The sequence below is a fragment of the Rattus norvegicus genome, chromosome X, assembly GCF_021556685.1.
Source record: "Rattus norvegicus strain SHRSP/BbbUtx chromosome X, alternate assembly SHRSP_T2T, whole genome shotgun sequence".
NCBI classification, from domain to species: Eukaryota; Metazoa; Chordata; class Mammalia; order Rodentia; family Muridae; genus Rattus; species Rattus norvegicus.
This window is the reverse complement of record NC_141554.1, coordinates 143608834-143626145: the sequence shown is the minus strand read 5'-3', so window position 1 is coordinate 143626145 and position 17312 is coordinate 143608834. Positions and strand designations below refer to the sequence as shown.

The window sequence follows — 17312 nt, the reverse complement described above, 5'->3', positions numbered from 1 at the left end:
TCATATCCACTTTGAACCCCATTTCTTCACTATAAAGAGGCAGAGGCTGCTAAGGCTATGCTGTGACCAACTGGAACAACTTAGTCGGTGAATGCAAAAGCTTAATTAGAGCATCTGAGAAATAAGCACCAGGTACTTTGATCTCCCTCCGACAACTCTGACCAAAAGGCCGCTCATTGCACATACAGAATTAAATGGAAGGAAAATCAGAACTAAATGTACCAGCTATGAATAAACTCAGCTCCTACCTGTATGGTACATGAAAAATTGTATCCATTCCTTGCCCTTTTTTCTGTTCCAAGCGATGCCAAGAAAAAAAAAGTGCATAGTCACTGAAATCTTTGAACAAACATCAAATTTAAATAGAGGGCTTATCATTAACAAGAAAATCATAATCATTCTTTACATTTACACAGCCACTGCCTTCTTCAAATATCCCTTAAGCACATTAACATGTTAGTGTTCACACCAAGCCTGAAGGGTGGATAATACAAAGACTGTCTGTCCACTTTCTAGATGCAGCTGTTGACACTTGGGAAGTTAATGATCTACTCTGCAGCACCATCCAGCCCTTCTGCATACTGGCATGTTGATGATAATAAATGTAAGTGGCTAAAACAACCCTAAGCCTGGGCACTTAAAGAAGCACTTACTAAATACTAGTTAGTTCTGACCGTCTAACAGCACTCATTTGACAAATAAGGAAACAGGGGTACAGAAAGGCTGATTCATTCGCCCCAGGTCCCCCAGTCAGAATGTGAAGGATCTGGGAGCTTTGGCAGATTACCACATGAGAGCTTTTACACCTAGTATTTAGAGAAATTTCAGTTATATCGTGTTAGCTGTGTGTTACATTTTAAGATTCTGACATCTGTTTACAGCAAGTATTTGAAATGATGGCAGCTGACTTCAAATGCGCTATAGGATTTACTGTATTTCATATAGTCAAAACATTTACCTCATATTTAAATACCTTGAAAGCTATGTGGTTTCCAACCATTTTGAGTACACCATTGCACAGCCCTGAGGAGCTGAAATAACTACTCGAATTTGGGTCAAAGAAGATTGAAGATCATTCTGCCTTACTCTACAGATGTACCTTAGAGGAGGGATTTAGTTTTGTTCGGTGAATGGCAGACTTACAAACAATTGCACCTTGGAGGAGGGAGGCTTTTTTGTGAGTTGTCCACAATCAAAAAATTATACTGCTGTTTATAATCCCTAAGTCCTTCCCCTCACCCAGCCCACAAAATCTTCCTCAAAAAACTACCAATGGTCAGTTCATAAGAAACAGAGAGATACTTTCTTTACAGGTCCTTGGGCCAACCCTAAAGGGAATAACTTAATTTGACCCTCAACTTTCACCATTGAACTTGCCTAGAAATATGCTCCTGGGTAGAAGAGCTATTTACTAATGTCTAATTATTTTTAGGATGGGTCACAAGTATCTTCAATTTGAAAAATTACTTACAATATATCTGTACATGGCCATCTCTTCTTTGGAAGTCTTTCTGTATCAATAGCGTCACAAAATTAGAGAACAATAAATGAAGCACCCAATCCATGAATCACAAGGTAAGAACAGTGACAGGTGGGGGTAGCAGAGATCCAACTACTATTTGCATACTAAAGTGGTGGTAAGACTTACTCAGCAATCAATCCCATGATGTTATAAGCATGCACAATGGTGGGAACTATTCAAATATCTATGCAATCATTAAAATAAATAAGCTAAGCTGAGAGTGGCAGTGCATGCCTATAATTCCATCACCCCTGAGGCAAAAGCAGGTGGATCTCTGTGAGTTTGAGGTCAGCCTCAGTCTACATTGTAAGTTCCAGGACAGCCAGAACTAGAGTGAGACCCTGTATCAAAAAGAGAAAAGGAAGAAAGAAAGAAAGAAAGAAAGAAAGAAAGAAAGAAAGGAAGAAGAAAGAAAGAAAGAAAGAAAGAAAGAAAGAGAGAGAGAGAAAGAAAGAAAGAAAGAAAGAGAGAAAGAAAGAAAGGCTAGTTTTTATAGCCTGACATAAGCAGATGATGAATTATGAAAGACAAGAACATTGTTTAACAGTATACAAAGTAGGAACTCTCTAAATACATTACAAAAACTATAGGAATATATGATGTTAGATATTTGCGGGCATTCTTTTGTGGGAATTGTGAGTAGATATTTTTTGTAGATTTTCAATATCCATGTTATAGATTTTTATACATTATTTCTACAAAGACTTCACAACGGCTGCATTATTACTCTAGCAGAATCTCTGTATCTAGTCAAAATTCTTATGTTCAAGCCTAATATGCTATGAGATGATATTAGATGATGAGCTCATTGGGAGGTAATTAGGTAATGAGGCTGGAGCCCCCTTGAACAGTATTTATGAACTAGTGAACATGGTAAGTAAAGACAAAATGTTGGTGCTCCTTGGTGTGTGAAGACGAAGTCTGAGGAAAACATTTGCTGGGACTGAAGCCAACCAGTAGGGAGTATTCTGTTTCCGTAGATCAAACTAAGTCAATAACTTATGGTAACCTTCATTTATGCATAAACCTTCGCGAACCTATTTTTATTTGAACACATAACAGAAACCAAAGAGCTAACATAAAGTAGGACGTCATATGGAGGAGAAGCCACATGTGGCAGTGTTCAGAGGTAGCACCTGGTGAAAGATGTCTAGGTCCTGAAATCTGATGCATTATGAATCTGCCTGAGCATTTCTTCCGTGAGAATTGCCATTCTCCTGAAACTGGATTTGTTACATTGAGAGTGGAATGTTGCAAAATGGTTCTCAGGTTTCCCTGTTTCTTCTGTATTATCTCAGTTTGGGGTTTTGTCTTATTGTGTTCTTCCATTGGTTTTACAACCTACAGTGAAATAAATGTGTTCTTCATTCCTAGATATCAACAAAGGAAACTCACAGACCCAGGTGGTCCCTTGATCTCCTTCAACTCATAGAAGATGTCATTTACACACCTGCTTTTAATTTGAATAGCCAGGTTAGCAAGAGAAAATTCACTGTTTTGAAACATAGAGTTCAACTGTAAAAGAGAAAAAGAAAACAGATGGTCAGTGTTTGTGTGGCCACTCTTCTGCTGTCACCCAGTGACATCATGGAACAACGTGAGCTGCAGTCGTCATATCAGTGAGCCCAGCCTTTCCAAACCTGCTCCAGGTTTTCAGTTCCCATCTTTACACACTGTTAGGAGCTAAGCTGACCTCCATCCTAACTTCAAATATGGAAGCCCTAATCTGTAATCTGATCATACTTGTGTACAAAGCCATTAAAATTAGAGGGTCCAAATCCAACATGAACTATTATACTTATAAGAGGGCAAAGAGAAAGTACAAACATATGTGCCCAAAAGAAATACTATTTGAAGCCACACCCAGAAGGCCAAAGAACAAAATCTCACCAAAATCCAACTCTTCCCGTCCTTTTCTCTTCAAATTCTACCCCTACCCCGACTCCTTCTACCCCAGCCTAACTCCTTCTCCCCAAACGTGACTCCCACCTACAACTGGGAGATAACAAACAGTTTTAAAGCCATCTAGTCAGTGTGTCTCTGTAAGGCAACCCAAGCACTTTGAAACACTTGCTTATTTTCAAGCACTTAGAATTGGGTCGTACACACTTGAACATAATGGAGTAAAGGAAAAGCAGCCTGCTCATTCACTGCTGGGTCCAAGGTGCACACTGGTATTGTTACTTATCTGAAGACCATTTTTGTAATAATTTTTAAAATGTAAAAATGTTCATGAATTTTGAGCCAATGATTTAAAATTTGAAAATGAATCCTATAAAAAATTTCAAGGACCTCTAAAATAATTGGAAGAACACTGGTTTCTGAACTATTTAGAGAAAAAAAAATAACAGAACCTAAATGCCTACGGAAACACATCTAGATTTGAAAACGAAATGCAAGTTTCCATTGCAGACACATAGTAAAATCTTATGCTTCTGTTAAGCTGTATGTCGTAGGGCTACATTCATGACCACGTATATGATCAATGATACATTGTAAAATGTTCGCAGTGTTATCGATTATGTAAGAAGGTTGCCTAATCTGTACAAGCAGCTTGTTTTGCTCCTCAAAATTGAATAACACACATCTGTGACTGTGTAGAAAAATGTCACAGAATATACCTCAACTTATTAAGAGCAGCAGTAGTGGACTGATATTACCTATTTTAGATGTCTGCCTGTGAACTTCAATGGCTCAGCATGTATTACTCTTATAATCAAAAATGTAAGGACAAGTAAACTGGTCACTGTTTTGGAGAGGAAAAATTAAAGTATGGAAAATAAAGGCACAGAAACACTACGCCATAGAGTGTGTGATCACTGCTCTGTTTTCACCAACTAGGAAAATTTAGCAATGACTCAGAGTCTGTGTCCATGGAGGAAAATGTACAGATCTCAACAAATGAAAATAATAACATCTCATAAAAGCTTTCACCACAGCTACTATAAGAGAGAGTGCAGATATCTTCAGTGTGTTGCCTACAGAGTAAATACATTTGCAGTAAAAACAATCAAAACTGATTATCTATGAAATGGATTTTCAGTAGAAAACAGAGTCTACTTTCCATCTATCCAGTCCTTGTCCCGTGTATTTAACAAGCACCTTAAGTATTTTTAAAAAGAATTTTACCCAATCTTTTGTAAATTCATGTATAACAGTTGTAATAAGGACCCTTGGCTCTTCATCAAAGACAGAGAAGCTCATTTTGATATTGTAGAAGGAAACTGTAATTAAAAATAAACAGGTTAATTTTAGTTATTTACATCAAGAATTCTGACTTTTTGACAAGCAGTAGCACTCAGGAAGCAGAGGCAGGTGGATCTCTGTGAGTTCAAGGCTAGCCTGGTCTACAGAGCTAGTTCTAGGACATTTGAGGATACAAAATGAAACCCCATCTCAAAAAGAAAGAAAAGAAAGAAGGAAGGAAAGAAGGAAAGGAAAGGAAGGAAGGAAGGAAGGAAGGAAGGAAGGAAGGAAGGAAGGAAGAAAAAGAAAAAATGAAGAAAGAAATTTGACTTCTGAAAATTAGATCAGAACTGCTCTCCACTATAACGGAAACAAAACAATAACTTTTTTCATTCCTAAATTTTGCTTAGTTTAATATCAAGAATCAGCGATTTCGGCTACATAACTAAGAGAAAAACATACAAGATGCTACAATCCTAATTTTGCTTTGATTACCTGCCCATTTCCCTGTGTTTCGAAAGAGTTGATGGACTTGTGGCAAACCCCATAAATTCTCTTTCATTCACCAAATGGTTTCCAGCTTATTCAACAGCCACAGTAAATGCTATGTTTTAAGATAAATTAATCTAAAAAAATTTCTCCCCATTGCCTTCCTTCCTCCTTTAGAGTTTTCTCTCTTTATGTTCCTCTTGATTTTGTCCTGTTATATCTTTATTTTGAATCTTAAAAGTTACAGACCCAAACCAAGGAAAAGGCTCAGCAAATACAAGCACTTGCTACCAAGCCCAATTATCTACCAAGCCCAATTATCTCGAGTTTGATTCTTGGAACCCAGGTGCTGGAAAGAAGATGTGACTTGTACAAGTTGTTCTCTTTCTTCCACAAGTACACAGGGATGTGCACATGCCCACACACAAGCATACACAGAGAGATAAACAAACAAAGGACTGGAGAAATGACTCAGCAGTTAAGGGTATTTGCTGCTTTTGCAGAGGACCTGGGTTCAGTTCCCAGCACCCATATGATGGCTCACAAACCCCTGTAACTCTATTTCCAAGGGATCTGACCCCCTTTCCTGTCCTCTTTGGTCAGTAAGCATTCATATGGCAAAGATACATACATGTAAGAAAAATAATCATATAAAATAACATAAATGAAATATGTTTAGCAAAATTTGCAGAACTGTTCAACATTTGAACAACATGGAAGCTAAGTACTCCCTAAATATGTATAACCATTTCTAGCCAGCTAGATATAAGGACTAGAGAGAACTCAAACCTGCACAGAAAAATTCAAAATACAAAAAATAATCTAGATTGATTAAATGTTATTCTGACATAAGATAAAAGAAAAAAAAAGAAATTCAAAATACAAGGTACAATTGTATGTGTAGTTGTTTTTATTTTGGTGTGTGTGTGTGTGTGTGTGTGTGTGTGTGTGTTCTGTTGTGTGTTAAGTACCATCAGACCTAATGGCATGTGACCATTTATGTATTTATTATACATATGGGTGTTTTGTGTACATGTATATCTGTGCACCTTGTTCATGCCTGGTCCCTGAGGATTCCAGAAGAATGAATCAAATCCCCTGGAATGGTAAAATCTCCTAAAACTGTAGTTACACAGGGGTTTGAGCCTCCACGTGGCTACTGGGAATTGAACCAGGATCTTCTGGAAGAGCAGACAGTTCTCATAACTGAGCCATCTTGCCAGCCTTCCCACCCCCAGTATGATTCTTTTACGGGGTAAAGATGAGTGTCTTAGTCTGTGTTCACATGGGCAGCATCACAGTCATGACATCAAGAACAGCTGTAAGGAAAGCTTCAAAATTGCATGCTGAGTGAAAAGATCCATCTGTAATATATTTCAATAAAGACAAGAAATATCGGTAGAGAGTTCTGTGCTAGCTAGACAAGGTACTTGTATACCAATGTTCTTGGGATCAAACATATGCACCCTTTCCCTCTTTTCTGCCTTCAGAGATCATGGAGAACACATGGCCCATTGTCCATGCAATTTGTTAAGGATATATGAATAAAATACCTGTAGACACTGTGGCAACTGGTGAAGTTGATGTTTGTGTAAATACAAAAGAAAATATGGAGTCCATCCAAGTTGTCTCAAAAGATGAAGAGACTAGTGAAAATCCAGTTGCTGTAGAAGGGTGTGTCATCTTACTAGACATCAGGGGAAATGAGGCTCCTACAGCTGTGGATGTCTTAGTGGTTATACTCATAACAGGGTCCAGCGCGGATTTAGAAGGAATTAAAGTGTGAGATTCTGATGTAGCTGGGACTTCACTCCACACAGATGTGTTTGTAGGGCTAGATACAGTCAGAGAACCCATAGATAGGTCATGTCTTGTTATAGGTGACACACTAAAGGACACGGGTTCAGACATAGCTGTGGAGTTGACAGCCACAGAAGTTCTGGAGGATGGTTCAAGGGATGTAGAAGTGCGCAGACTGTCATCTCTGGCTTTTGCAGATAGGGGTAGAGAAGTCAAAGAGTCAGGAGTGGCGATGCCTAGTGTAGCTGCAGAAGTGGCTTGGGTGGGTATGGCACTTCCGTCAGAAAGGGGTCCCATTGTAAAGTTAGGGGACGTTGTTATCGTGTCAGAAGCTGGAAGAGTGGATTCTGACATTTCTCCTGAAGATGAAGCTAAAAGCTGAGGAGTAGATACAGATGTCTGAAAGTCTGAAGGGAGACTAGCTAAACTCCAAGTGGGGGAGGTAGCCTTGGAAATTACAGAAGGCTTTGCTGAGAGTGTAGTTCCAGGGGTCACAGGCATGGCTGTTTCCTCAAGTGTGTGCAGAGCGGCAGTCAAAGTGGTAGGGGGAAACGTGGAAGATATTGACAAGGAAGGACTCTCAGAAACCCCCAAACTTGGAAGGTTTTCTGATGTGAAAATCGATGGCATCGCTGTAACGTCCCTAGAGCCCCAACCGATCTGAGATGTTGTGGATGTTGACAAAGTCCCAGAAGGAAAGTGCAGAGTCTCTGCTTCCGTTCTGTTGGGTGTCATTACATTTGTTGTGAAAACTGGAAAATGAGAGTCTTCAACTCCGGGTGTGTTTCTGGACGTTGTAAGCAGAGCCTGAGCTATACTGGGTGTGATTCTTGTTGCCCATGCTGGAAATTCAGTCATTTGAGATGCAAGCGGAAACGTGGCCTTGGCACTATGAGGTGAGTAAAGATGTGATGTCGAAGAGGGTAGAGTTGTACTGGTCTCAGTCCCTGAAGGATGGAAAACAGGAGCAGTCACACATGAACTGCTCTTTGTTAGTTCACTGCTTAAAACGTTTGTCTTTCCAGTATCAAGGAAAAGGTGTGTCGGTGTGGGTTTTACACTTTCTGTAGGTCTATGAGTCCCTTTAAAGTTAGTTAAAGATGGGGAAACCTGAATATTCAAGGAAGTATAAACACTATCTGAAGGAGTAGATGAAAGCCCACTTGTAGGGACAGTTGCTCTGGAATGGGTATTAACTAGTTCTGTCACTCCACCACCGCTCGAAGTAACTAGGAAACTCTTGGTGATCCCAGGTAACAGGTCCAGAGTGGAAGCCTCATTTTCTTGTGATAGTTGCTGCGCTGTTGAAAGTAAAGGTGAAAACCTGGTCTTTGGGATGGAAGAAATAGCTTCAGTATTCTTAGAACTGGGCAGAGAAGAGGGAGTGGCACTTTTAACTGAAGTCATTGTCCCAGTCACACTAATGGTTGGAATTGTTTTCATAGATAAAAAATCTCTCTGTATTGGAGAGGAAACATATGCAGTTGTGTAATTGAATGGTACCTCTACCACTGAGGAATTTGTAAAAGTAGAGGAAACCACTGTGCTTTGTGAAGTAGACCCAGCATGTGCCACTGGTGTGATATCCAATGTTGATGCTTGGGTAGTGTTAGTAGTCTTATGGGGAGGTGAAGACAATGAAGTAAAGAATGCCCCAAGTCTTGTGGAAGTGTCAGAATAAAGCGCTGTAGTTGAGAAATTAGGGTTATTAACTGGCATTGAGGACTTCTCAAACTTAAGCCCAAAGGTACCTATAGAGACACTTTTCAAAGTGCCTGAATGTATTGTTCTAGAAGACTTAGTCATGAGCATTGTTGAAGTGTCAGGAACTACTTTAGAGGTGAAAGCAGTGACACTGAGGGGCAATGAAGCCATTTGGTAAATGGGAGTGGACGCCTCCATAGAAGTCTCCTTAGAAAAGTTTGTTGGTTCATTTGGAACAGAAAAGACTGTAGTGCTCCTGTCACGAGTAATCATTGTAAAATTGGTGCCTAGTAGTCCAGTTGTGAAATGAGAAAAGGACTTAGGGAAATTCTCTGTGCTTGCACAAGTGGAAGAAGCAATTCGTGTTGCTTCAGGTTGCGTATTAAGTGAAAGTAGGTGTGAAAGAGTTGTGTTGGTGAGCATGGAATGCGATATTCTAGTTGTCTTAGAAGTGTCTACAAACGAAGTAGCTAGGTGACCTGTGGCTTGACGAGTCACAGGAGAACTCACAATCTTTTCCATAGTCCTGGAAGGATATTCTGAAAGAGCACTTGTCCTTTCTTTATCATGAGACAAACATTTGGTTGCTGTCTGAACTTGTGAAGGGAATGCTGTTTTCTCAAGATTAGTAGACCCTTCTGAAACATGAACACCTACTATGGTGCTTGAGGTCAAGGTTGGGGCAGCTGAATTCCCAGAAGATGAGTAACTCAGTAGAATATCTGAAGGCAAATGTGTTTGGTGACTAGATATTTCTGTGGTCTCAGAAAGTTCTGTGTCTGTAATTTCCCAAGGGAAAGTGCTCTGGGAGTCCAAAATAAAGGAATTCTTGGATGGGGAAATCTCTGCCACCCCCATAGTTCCGGGGGTTTTCTCCCTGGAGATGTTGGTCTGTTCTTTGTCAGAAGATACCATAGAGGTGGGTAACACTGACTGTGTGGAGACTGGTGTGTTTACAAAATATGTGGTAGATTCATGGTCTACCGAGGTAATAAATTTACTGGCAAAGGTGTTGGGAGGCATGACCTCACCAGCAGCAGAGGTTTCTGTAGGTCCAGAAGCCATACTGACATCACCACCACTACTAAAAGCATAAGGAAAGCTAAAACTATAAGTTGAACCCTCAACTTGAGAGGCAGATGGTGTTGCTACTACTGATGTAGATGTAGTTGAGTTAACATAAGTAGAGGATACAATAGTAATGTTATTAGGGGAAGGCCTTGAGCTGACAAGAGTGTGTATGGATGGACTTACTAAGTCAGTTGAGATGGAGGGAATAGTACTTATAGCCTTAGTTATCACAGAAGTGGGAGGTCTCAGTGAGGATACCAAAGTCTCACTCAGAGAGGAATCTACCATGAGTGCAGTTGTGGAAGAGATCTCTGTGACCTCTGAAGTAGTATGAAGTAAGTCTCTGTGGGTAGACATAGTATAACTGATTGTGGAAGTTGTTGGACTAGCCAGTGGCACCAACTCTGTGGTCAATGTCACTGTTGGTAGAGCTAAACCATCCGAGTGCACAGATGTAGTAAAATCCCTGGCCAATGTAGAAGGCTGAGACAGGGTCACCTTAGACTCATCAAAAAGCAGCATAGTGGTGACAGGAGAGGTGACAGCAGAGATATTAACCAGCAGTGAAAACGTGTGTGTAATCGGCTGGGAGGTTACTGAAGAATGAGTAGCAGCAGTCTGTGGAGACAAGACACCAGCAGACAAAGATGCAGCTGTCCTCTGGGAAGGATTATTGGAGAAAGTGACTCCCAATGTCTTTGTTGTTGAAGAACTCAGAAGTTCAGTTAGTGCCTGGGTGCTCACAGAATTGGGTGATGAAGCTGAATTCCCCTTGGATGCCTCTGAAGTCCAATCTACCATGTAAGTGTGGGTCGAGTTAAAGCTTTCTGCAGTTGCATTGTGCGAACTCTCAGGTGTGCTTTCCTTCAATTTTGTTGAAAGCCAACTCACTCCCACCTCGGTAGTTGCAGTTTCATTACTCAATGCAGTAGTCAATTTTTCTATATCTGGAAAGGGGGAAACAGTGACAGAAGTTGTCACCATTTGTGCTGATTCATCTGTCGCTTCCAGCATTGCTGAAAATGGAGAAGCCTCAGCTACTGCTGCTATAGTTGACTTTACCTTAGGATGACAGGAAGTGGTTTCTTTGGTCACAGTGGTATAGACTCTCCGTGTTGCTTCAGACACAGGCAGAAGAGCCATAGTATCACCAAATGTGCTCACACCATTTGTTTCTATTTGTATTGTCTCAGAAATGCTCTTTTCAGTAGAAAAAATTGGTTTAATGTCAGTGAGGGTAGACGTATCCACTGGTAGAACAACTGTCTCCCTTGGTATTGAGGGAAGTTCATTTGCAGCTACTGTGGTCATAGAGTTGCTTTTCAATAGTAAGGTAGTGAGTTTAGACTCAGGCTGACTGGCTATAGATGTGATTCCAGAAACACTTGTGAAATTACTAAGCCACTGGGATGTTGGTTTGAATAGAGCTGTTGTATAACTGGCTATAATAACACCAGAGCTGGTAGTAGCCTTGCTCTCTATGGATGCTTCAATTGCCGTGATGTTAGTAGTCATGGATGAATGATCTATATCAGTAGTATTACCTTGGAATGGTAATGTGAGAGTTTCATTAGGCTTGAATGTGGGTATGGTGGTTGTCTTCATAGAAGTCAACAAGGTCTGACCTGACTTAGAAGTCCAAGTGGTGTCGTTGGTGAAGAACTGATAGTCAGTTCTAATTGTTAGAGATGTGAGACCTGATTCCAATGCATTATATGTAGACGGTGATTTAGTAGAAATCAAAGTATGCATGGGCTCATCAGTTGTGGGTATGTTCGGGCTGTACACTCTCCCTTCCATGGTAGGGAAGAGTGAAGCATCAGCCAATGTAGGGACAAGTTTGGTTCTGGGGGTTAAGGTTGGATATGTACTCTCAGCATCAACAACTATCTGTTTACCTTGAGTACCAGTGATTGGAGAGGAGGTAATGAAAGAAAAGGCCAGGAAAGAGGTCTCTTTAGGCACGGAGGCAGATATAGCATCCTTCATACTGGGTGAAGAGACATCTTGGAGATTTTCAGACACTGACTCTGGTTTCACTGTTCTTAGGGCAGATATGCTCTCCATAGGCAGCACTGAATGGACTGTGAATGGTGTTTCTACATCAGTTGTTGACAAGGTTGATGCAACCTGAATTTCAGGAGATGTAGAATTTACAGGAGCAGCTGTGGAAGTGAGCAAAGACTCTGGTGGTAAGGCTGATACAATCCCAACAACAGTAGCAATAGGTGAAGTCTCTTCTAATGTGGACCAAGACACAGTTCTGGCAGCTGAAGATACAAGAAATTCTTGCTGAGATTTAGAGGTAGGAAGTATAGCAACTTCTGTGGATTTGTGCTTGGGACAAAGTGTTGTAGCTATGGATGTTGATTCATTCATCAAGAATAAAGTTGTCTTCCCAGCAGCTGGCTTGGATTTAGTTAAAGTTTCAGATACAGTATAATTCTCTGTAAATACAGATGTGTCAATGAAATCAGTAGCTGTAGTTGAATGGAAGATCTCAGTAGCCATGGCCTCCACCATTTTTGTTGTCCTTGTTTTTCCTAGATCTGAGTGTTCTGTTACATTCGTAGAGTCACTAGTTGTATGAATAGGTGTCCTCTGGGTAGGCAGAGGGATGGCTGTTGAAGTAAACAAGGTATCTGCTGAAAATGTAGCTGTCTTTAAATCTTTGGATGCACTTACTGTTGCTAGAGGTGAGGGTACTGTATTAGAATATGATGTGACTGCATGACTGATTGTAGAAACAGACATGTCTTCTGGCAACACTGTGGATGAATAGGCAGTCTTGTGTGGGTTGAGCCCAGTACTTTGGGAAGGAGTTGGTAGTTCTATTTGCTGTGAAACAGTTGCACTTGTTTCTTGAATTGTCATATTTTCAGAAACAACTGAAAAATCAGAAAGCATGTGTTACTTTAGATTCAGCCTTGGAAATTAGGGGCAATTCTTTAAGAAAGAGCTCTATAATTTCTTTTCATTTTAAAGAGGGGTAGGTATCAGATATAATCATGTTGTTTGATTACTTAATTTTTCTTAAGATGATTTTCTACTTTGTAAATCTCTATCTGATTTTCATAGTACCCTGGGTAAATAACTAGTAGGATGACATCTATTACATAGTATCTGCATAAAAGATATGGGCACTTGTACAAAACTGTACACTGATTGAGGTGATTCACCTTTGGAAAGGGACCTATCAAAACTCCTGGAAGAAGAAATCAATAGCTTGATTAGTTCACATCCATTACTGGAATTCAATTGTGAAGTTTAAAATCTTCCCTCAAACCTCAGGTTTAGAAGCAGACTCAGCTTTAGATGCTGACTCCATAGCCTACACCATTATAACCTCAGTCTACCTCTCTGTGCTTTTAGCACCTTCCTTTTTGGTATAAAAATTATAATCCTACCTTATAAGACTTCTCTGAGACTTGGGTGAGTTACCACATGTGAAACATCAAGTTTAGTGTCTGATGCATATAAAAAATAAAAAAAATAGTTGCTTTGATTTTGAATTGATTAAATCTCTTTTTCTTTCTTTTTACCCATAAGGCAGAGTCCTGCTATGTAGACTAGGCCAGCCTTGATTCCTCACCTTTCTGGTCAAGGCATTACAGGCTCACACTCCTATGACCAGCTGCCTTGGTCAAATTTCTATCAGTCATTTGAACACAGGAGATTGAAAATGGTCTTATCTGGAACCTCAGAGTTAAATAGTCTTGACACTTTATGGTGTGATTATGAATATATATTTAATGATTATGGATGGATGTAGGATGCCTTGTATATGTTGTAAATCTATAGTACAAACATTATAAATACATGTAGTAGGATTTTCAAAGGCTGTGGTAAAATAAATACAAACTTTAATACTTTCTAGCACCCTATCATAGTGTCTGTTTTCCCCATATGACAGTACTTTGACGACCATAGGAGCATAGTTTATGTTCCCTTTCAAGTCAATTAAACTTCACAAATATGGTGAATACTATTAGAAGTCCTTTGAGAAACAGAAAGATTTCTAGCATGTTTCCTTACTTTAAAGAATTCATACTCTTATTGGAAAAGTTACACATGATTGAAATATGATTGTTCATTCTTTTGAAACAGGGTCACACTATTTTTAGTTCAGACCTAAAACTCACTATGCTACATAGGCTAGCCTAAGTCAAGATCGACTCATAACTTTCCAAGCACTGGAAAGCACAAGTATGTGCTACCACACCTGGGTTGAATCATTTTCTTTTTAAAAAAGTAGACAAAATAGTATTTTAAGCAAGAGCAAAATGATAGGATTTCTAATAATGCCAACAATGGGATATAATCCAGCTCCAAATATCTTTTATGTATAATAGAAGATCAGTACAGCAAAAGAGCAAAACTGACTCAAAGATAATGAGACGTGAATATGGATGGGTGGAGGAAAAGGTCAGTCTAGATAGGAGGGAGAGGCATTATGTATTGAGTCCTGGTGATAAGTTTACAGATGACTCTGGGGTCTGAAGGGGCGGTAACATGCTTTAATGTATGGAACACATATTCCCAGCCAAGTGCTGTTCCTCATGCCATCTTGATTAATCCACTTTTTGTAGAAAATATAATAATTATCTCTATTTCAAAATAGAAGAAATAGAGCACCAGAAAGTTCACACATTTGGCCCAATTTCATCTTGGAAATTCAAGGTTCCCTATCTGTTCGTCTCCTCTGTGCCTTTATTTGCATATTCAAACATTGATGGACCCAGTTACAAGAGGATACATTTCTCCGAAAAACTCAGGATCGCCAACCTCAAATGAGTCTTCCATACTGCCTCCTACTACGTCTCTCTGTTCAGTTTATGCTGCTATTCTACAATAACCCTTTCAAACATGCCCCATTGTCAAATACCACCTCCACATGTTTATCAGATAATCATGCCTCCTGCTTCAAAGGAAAAAGTAATTGAGATCATCAGACAGAAGTTCAACTGTAATTTAGATCCTGTCATCCGCTATTTCTCAAACTTTGCTTTTCTTTTCCCTAATGAGCCTTTACCTCCTGCTTTAAAACATATTCATTTCTCTTGCAATAGAATTGAAAATGCCCCATCCCTCTGCCCCAGCTCTCCTCATCACATCTAAAATTCTTTAACGTTATTTATGCCCGAAGTCCCCACTCCCCTGGCTCCTGACCTGGAACAAGCGTTGTTCTAATCCCTCTTCCTTTTTATTCTATGGTTTTTACCCACCCACATTAGCAATTTACGTCAATGAGTCTCATCCCTCTCTAGGCCAGCTCTCAGTTCTAAACTCCACACTTTTAAGAACCAACAACTTTCTTGGCATTATCTTTTGGCTAGCTCCTTAGTATCTCAGACTGAACCCACCTTACCCTAAACACATTATCTTTTGCCCACATTGGGTCTTCTAGGATTTCCTCACTGAGTAGTCCATTCCGTTATGCTGGCCCAAACATTCTCCAGGTGCGCTTCCATTCTCTCCCTCCTGTGTTATAACTAATCTATCATTTTGTCCTAGTTATCATACCTACTGCATAGCCTTATTGACATTAATTTCTCTCAGTCTCCATCACTTACCTTCCAACAGCCTCATGCCCTCCTTTTGTTTGTTTGTTTTCCTATTATTTTTGAGATTATAATAGGTTCTTGTTTCTCCTTTCCCTTTATCCTCCTCAATCCTCACATACACCCCTCCTTACTCTTTTTCAAATTCGTGGACTTTTTTTTATTAACTGTTGTTATATGCATATATGTATATACAAATATATTCCTAAATATAATCTGTTCAGTCTGTATAATATTACTTGTGTGTCTGTTTTGAGGGCTGACCATTTGGTATTGGCTAACCAATTGGTGTACAATAGCCTGGAGAAGATGGTTTCTCCTGCTTTCAAGTCCTCCTTAGTTACCTGTGAAGTCTCGGCCACTACTGTTAAGTGTCTTCCATTCTGTGTCAGATGCAAAAAGAAAGAACATTTGGAAATGTGAATCTCACATACACAATTGAGCATGCACACGCGCACACACACACACACACACACACACACACACACACACACACACACACTAAGTTTCCTTTTAAGGTTTTCCATTACTCACAGATTAAAAGAATATTTTACTTAAAGGAGCATTAAAAGAGTGTGAGGTCCTATGGACCCAGCTCCTATAAATGTGTGCTAAACCCTACCCTTCCTTTTGAGCTTCCACCCACAACTCTCATCTCCCCCAGTACTTAATGTTTAATCCCAACGTTGCCTCTATTTACAGCTTCTGCCATGGTTCTTCCTGTCAGTAACATGTACTCAGCCTTCAGATTTCAGCTCATCTGTCCCTTCTTCAGAAAAGCCTCCCCTCCCACATGTCCATAATGCACTCAAACAATCTACAGAGGACTGCTGTGATCTCACTCTCCTGTTCTTTGTAGCAGTTATCAGAGCTACAGTTTTACTTGTGTTTCTCATGGCTGCCTTCCTCAGGACCAAAGCATCATCTTTTTACTGCGCACTATTGTAAACTAAGCTTCCAGTGAGTGCCTTTGATGGGTGTTCAGTACAGAATGTTCGGCTTACTAAATAAACAGAAAGAATGAGGTCAAAAAAGTAGGAAGACCTCTGCATCTACTCCTACTGGAGAGGAACTGCTGGCCTGGTATGTTACCAAAGAAGATTAAGAAACAAAGAAGATAGAGAACGCTCAGATGCCATGCATTTCACTTTTGGGGAAAATCACAGAGGACTGATAATGTTAACAGAATTAAGAAACCGTCCTGTTAGACCTGCATGTGTGCAACTTGAGGTAGGAGTGAAAATGGCACTCGGGAAACTGCACAAGTGAGTCACAGTCGTTCTTCAATTCAAGTCTGTCAAAATAAAATCGTGCGTATTTATCTTAGACAAATTGGCATTTTGAATTCATCTTCCTGAGAAGCATATTATCTATGATGTAGAAATAATTGTAGCAGAAGACAACTACCAGCTTATGCCACAGCCTGGATCATAATTAATTCTCCTTGCTATACAGAAAATCTGAATTGTGTATAGAACGCTTTAAGATCGTGTTGTCAAGAGAAAGTTAAAGAATCAGACATTTTCAATCAACTATATAGACCAGTTAATTAAAGTACATTAGTAAAGGGGAAAGGCAAAACTAACTAAGAGGTACATCTTATCTTAAGCTAATGAGGACATTGTTTTCACCATCAGAGTGATGTCCTGTCAAGGCTTGTCAGAGGGACATTTTGTTTCATTAGAACACAATTTTAAGATTTCTGCTTTTAAATGTGGCCAAACTGTAAGCAAAAGGAAGAACAGCAAGATTTGGGTTCCAGTTTTACAATGATTTCATTTCAGCCTATTAGATTTGTAACTCTCTGCCTAAAGCATCACTTCTAACACATAAAAGGAATGTGCAACCGGAAGCTTGAATCACTCTATGAATATGTTGATGGGAAGAGTTTACAATTCCCACTCCCTTAGTAAATGAGCTACACTCAGATTTTTGGGGTGTTTGCTTGTTTTTTTTTTTTTCGTTTGGAAGGACCTTAA

At 39.7% G+C, this 17312-nt stretch overlaps 1 protein-coding gene and 1 long non-coding RNA gene across 7 annotated transcripts in view; one reads left to right on the top strand and one right to left on the bottom strand.

Moving 5' to 3' along the window:
- The window catches only part of LOC147998377 (uncharacterized), a 32115-nt gene extending 27790 nt beyond the window's left edge, over nt 1-4325 (top strand). For 3 of the 6 annotated variants that reach the window (XR_015646785.1, XR_015646786.1, XR_015646783.1), the window contains 3 exons: nt 517-604; nt 1433-1575; nt 2897-4325. This is a non-coding gene — a long non-coding RNA (uncharacterized LOC147998377). The remainder of the gene's footprint in view (nt 1-516; nt 605-1432; nt 1576-2896) is intronic. The other 3 variants (XR_015646787.1, XR_015646782.1, XR_015646784.1) reach the window with 1 other exon arrangement.
- Adgrg4 (adhesion G protein-coupled receptor G4) overlaps nt 1-17312 on the bottom strand; it is a 129952-nt gene that overhangs the window by 53165 nt on the left and 59475 nt on the right. Inside the window, exons 2-6 of the mRNA XM_087601038.1 lie at nt 6751-12660; nt 4652-4746; nt 2973-3037; nt 1473-1511; nt 249-302 (exon numbers count right to left, since the gene is read on the bottom strand). Of these exons, the coding sequence (XP_087457164.1) occupies nt 249-302; nt 1473-1511; nt 2973-3037; nt 4652-4746; nt 6751-12660 (6163 nt within the window). The remainder of the gene's footprint in view (nt 1-248; nt 303-1472; nt 1512-2972; nt 3038-4651; nt 4747-6750; nt 12661-17312) is intronic.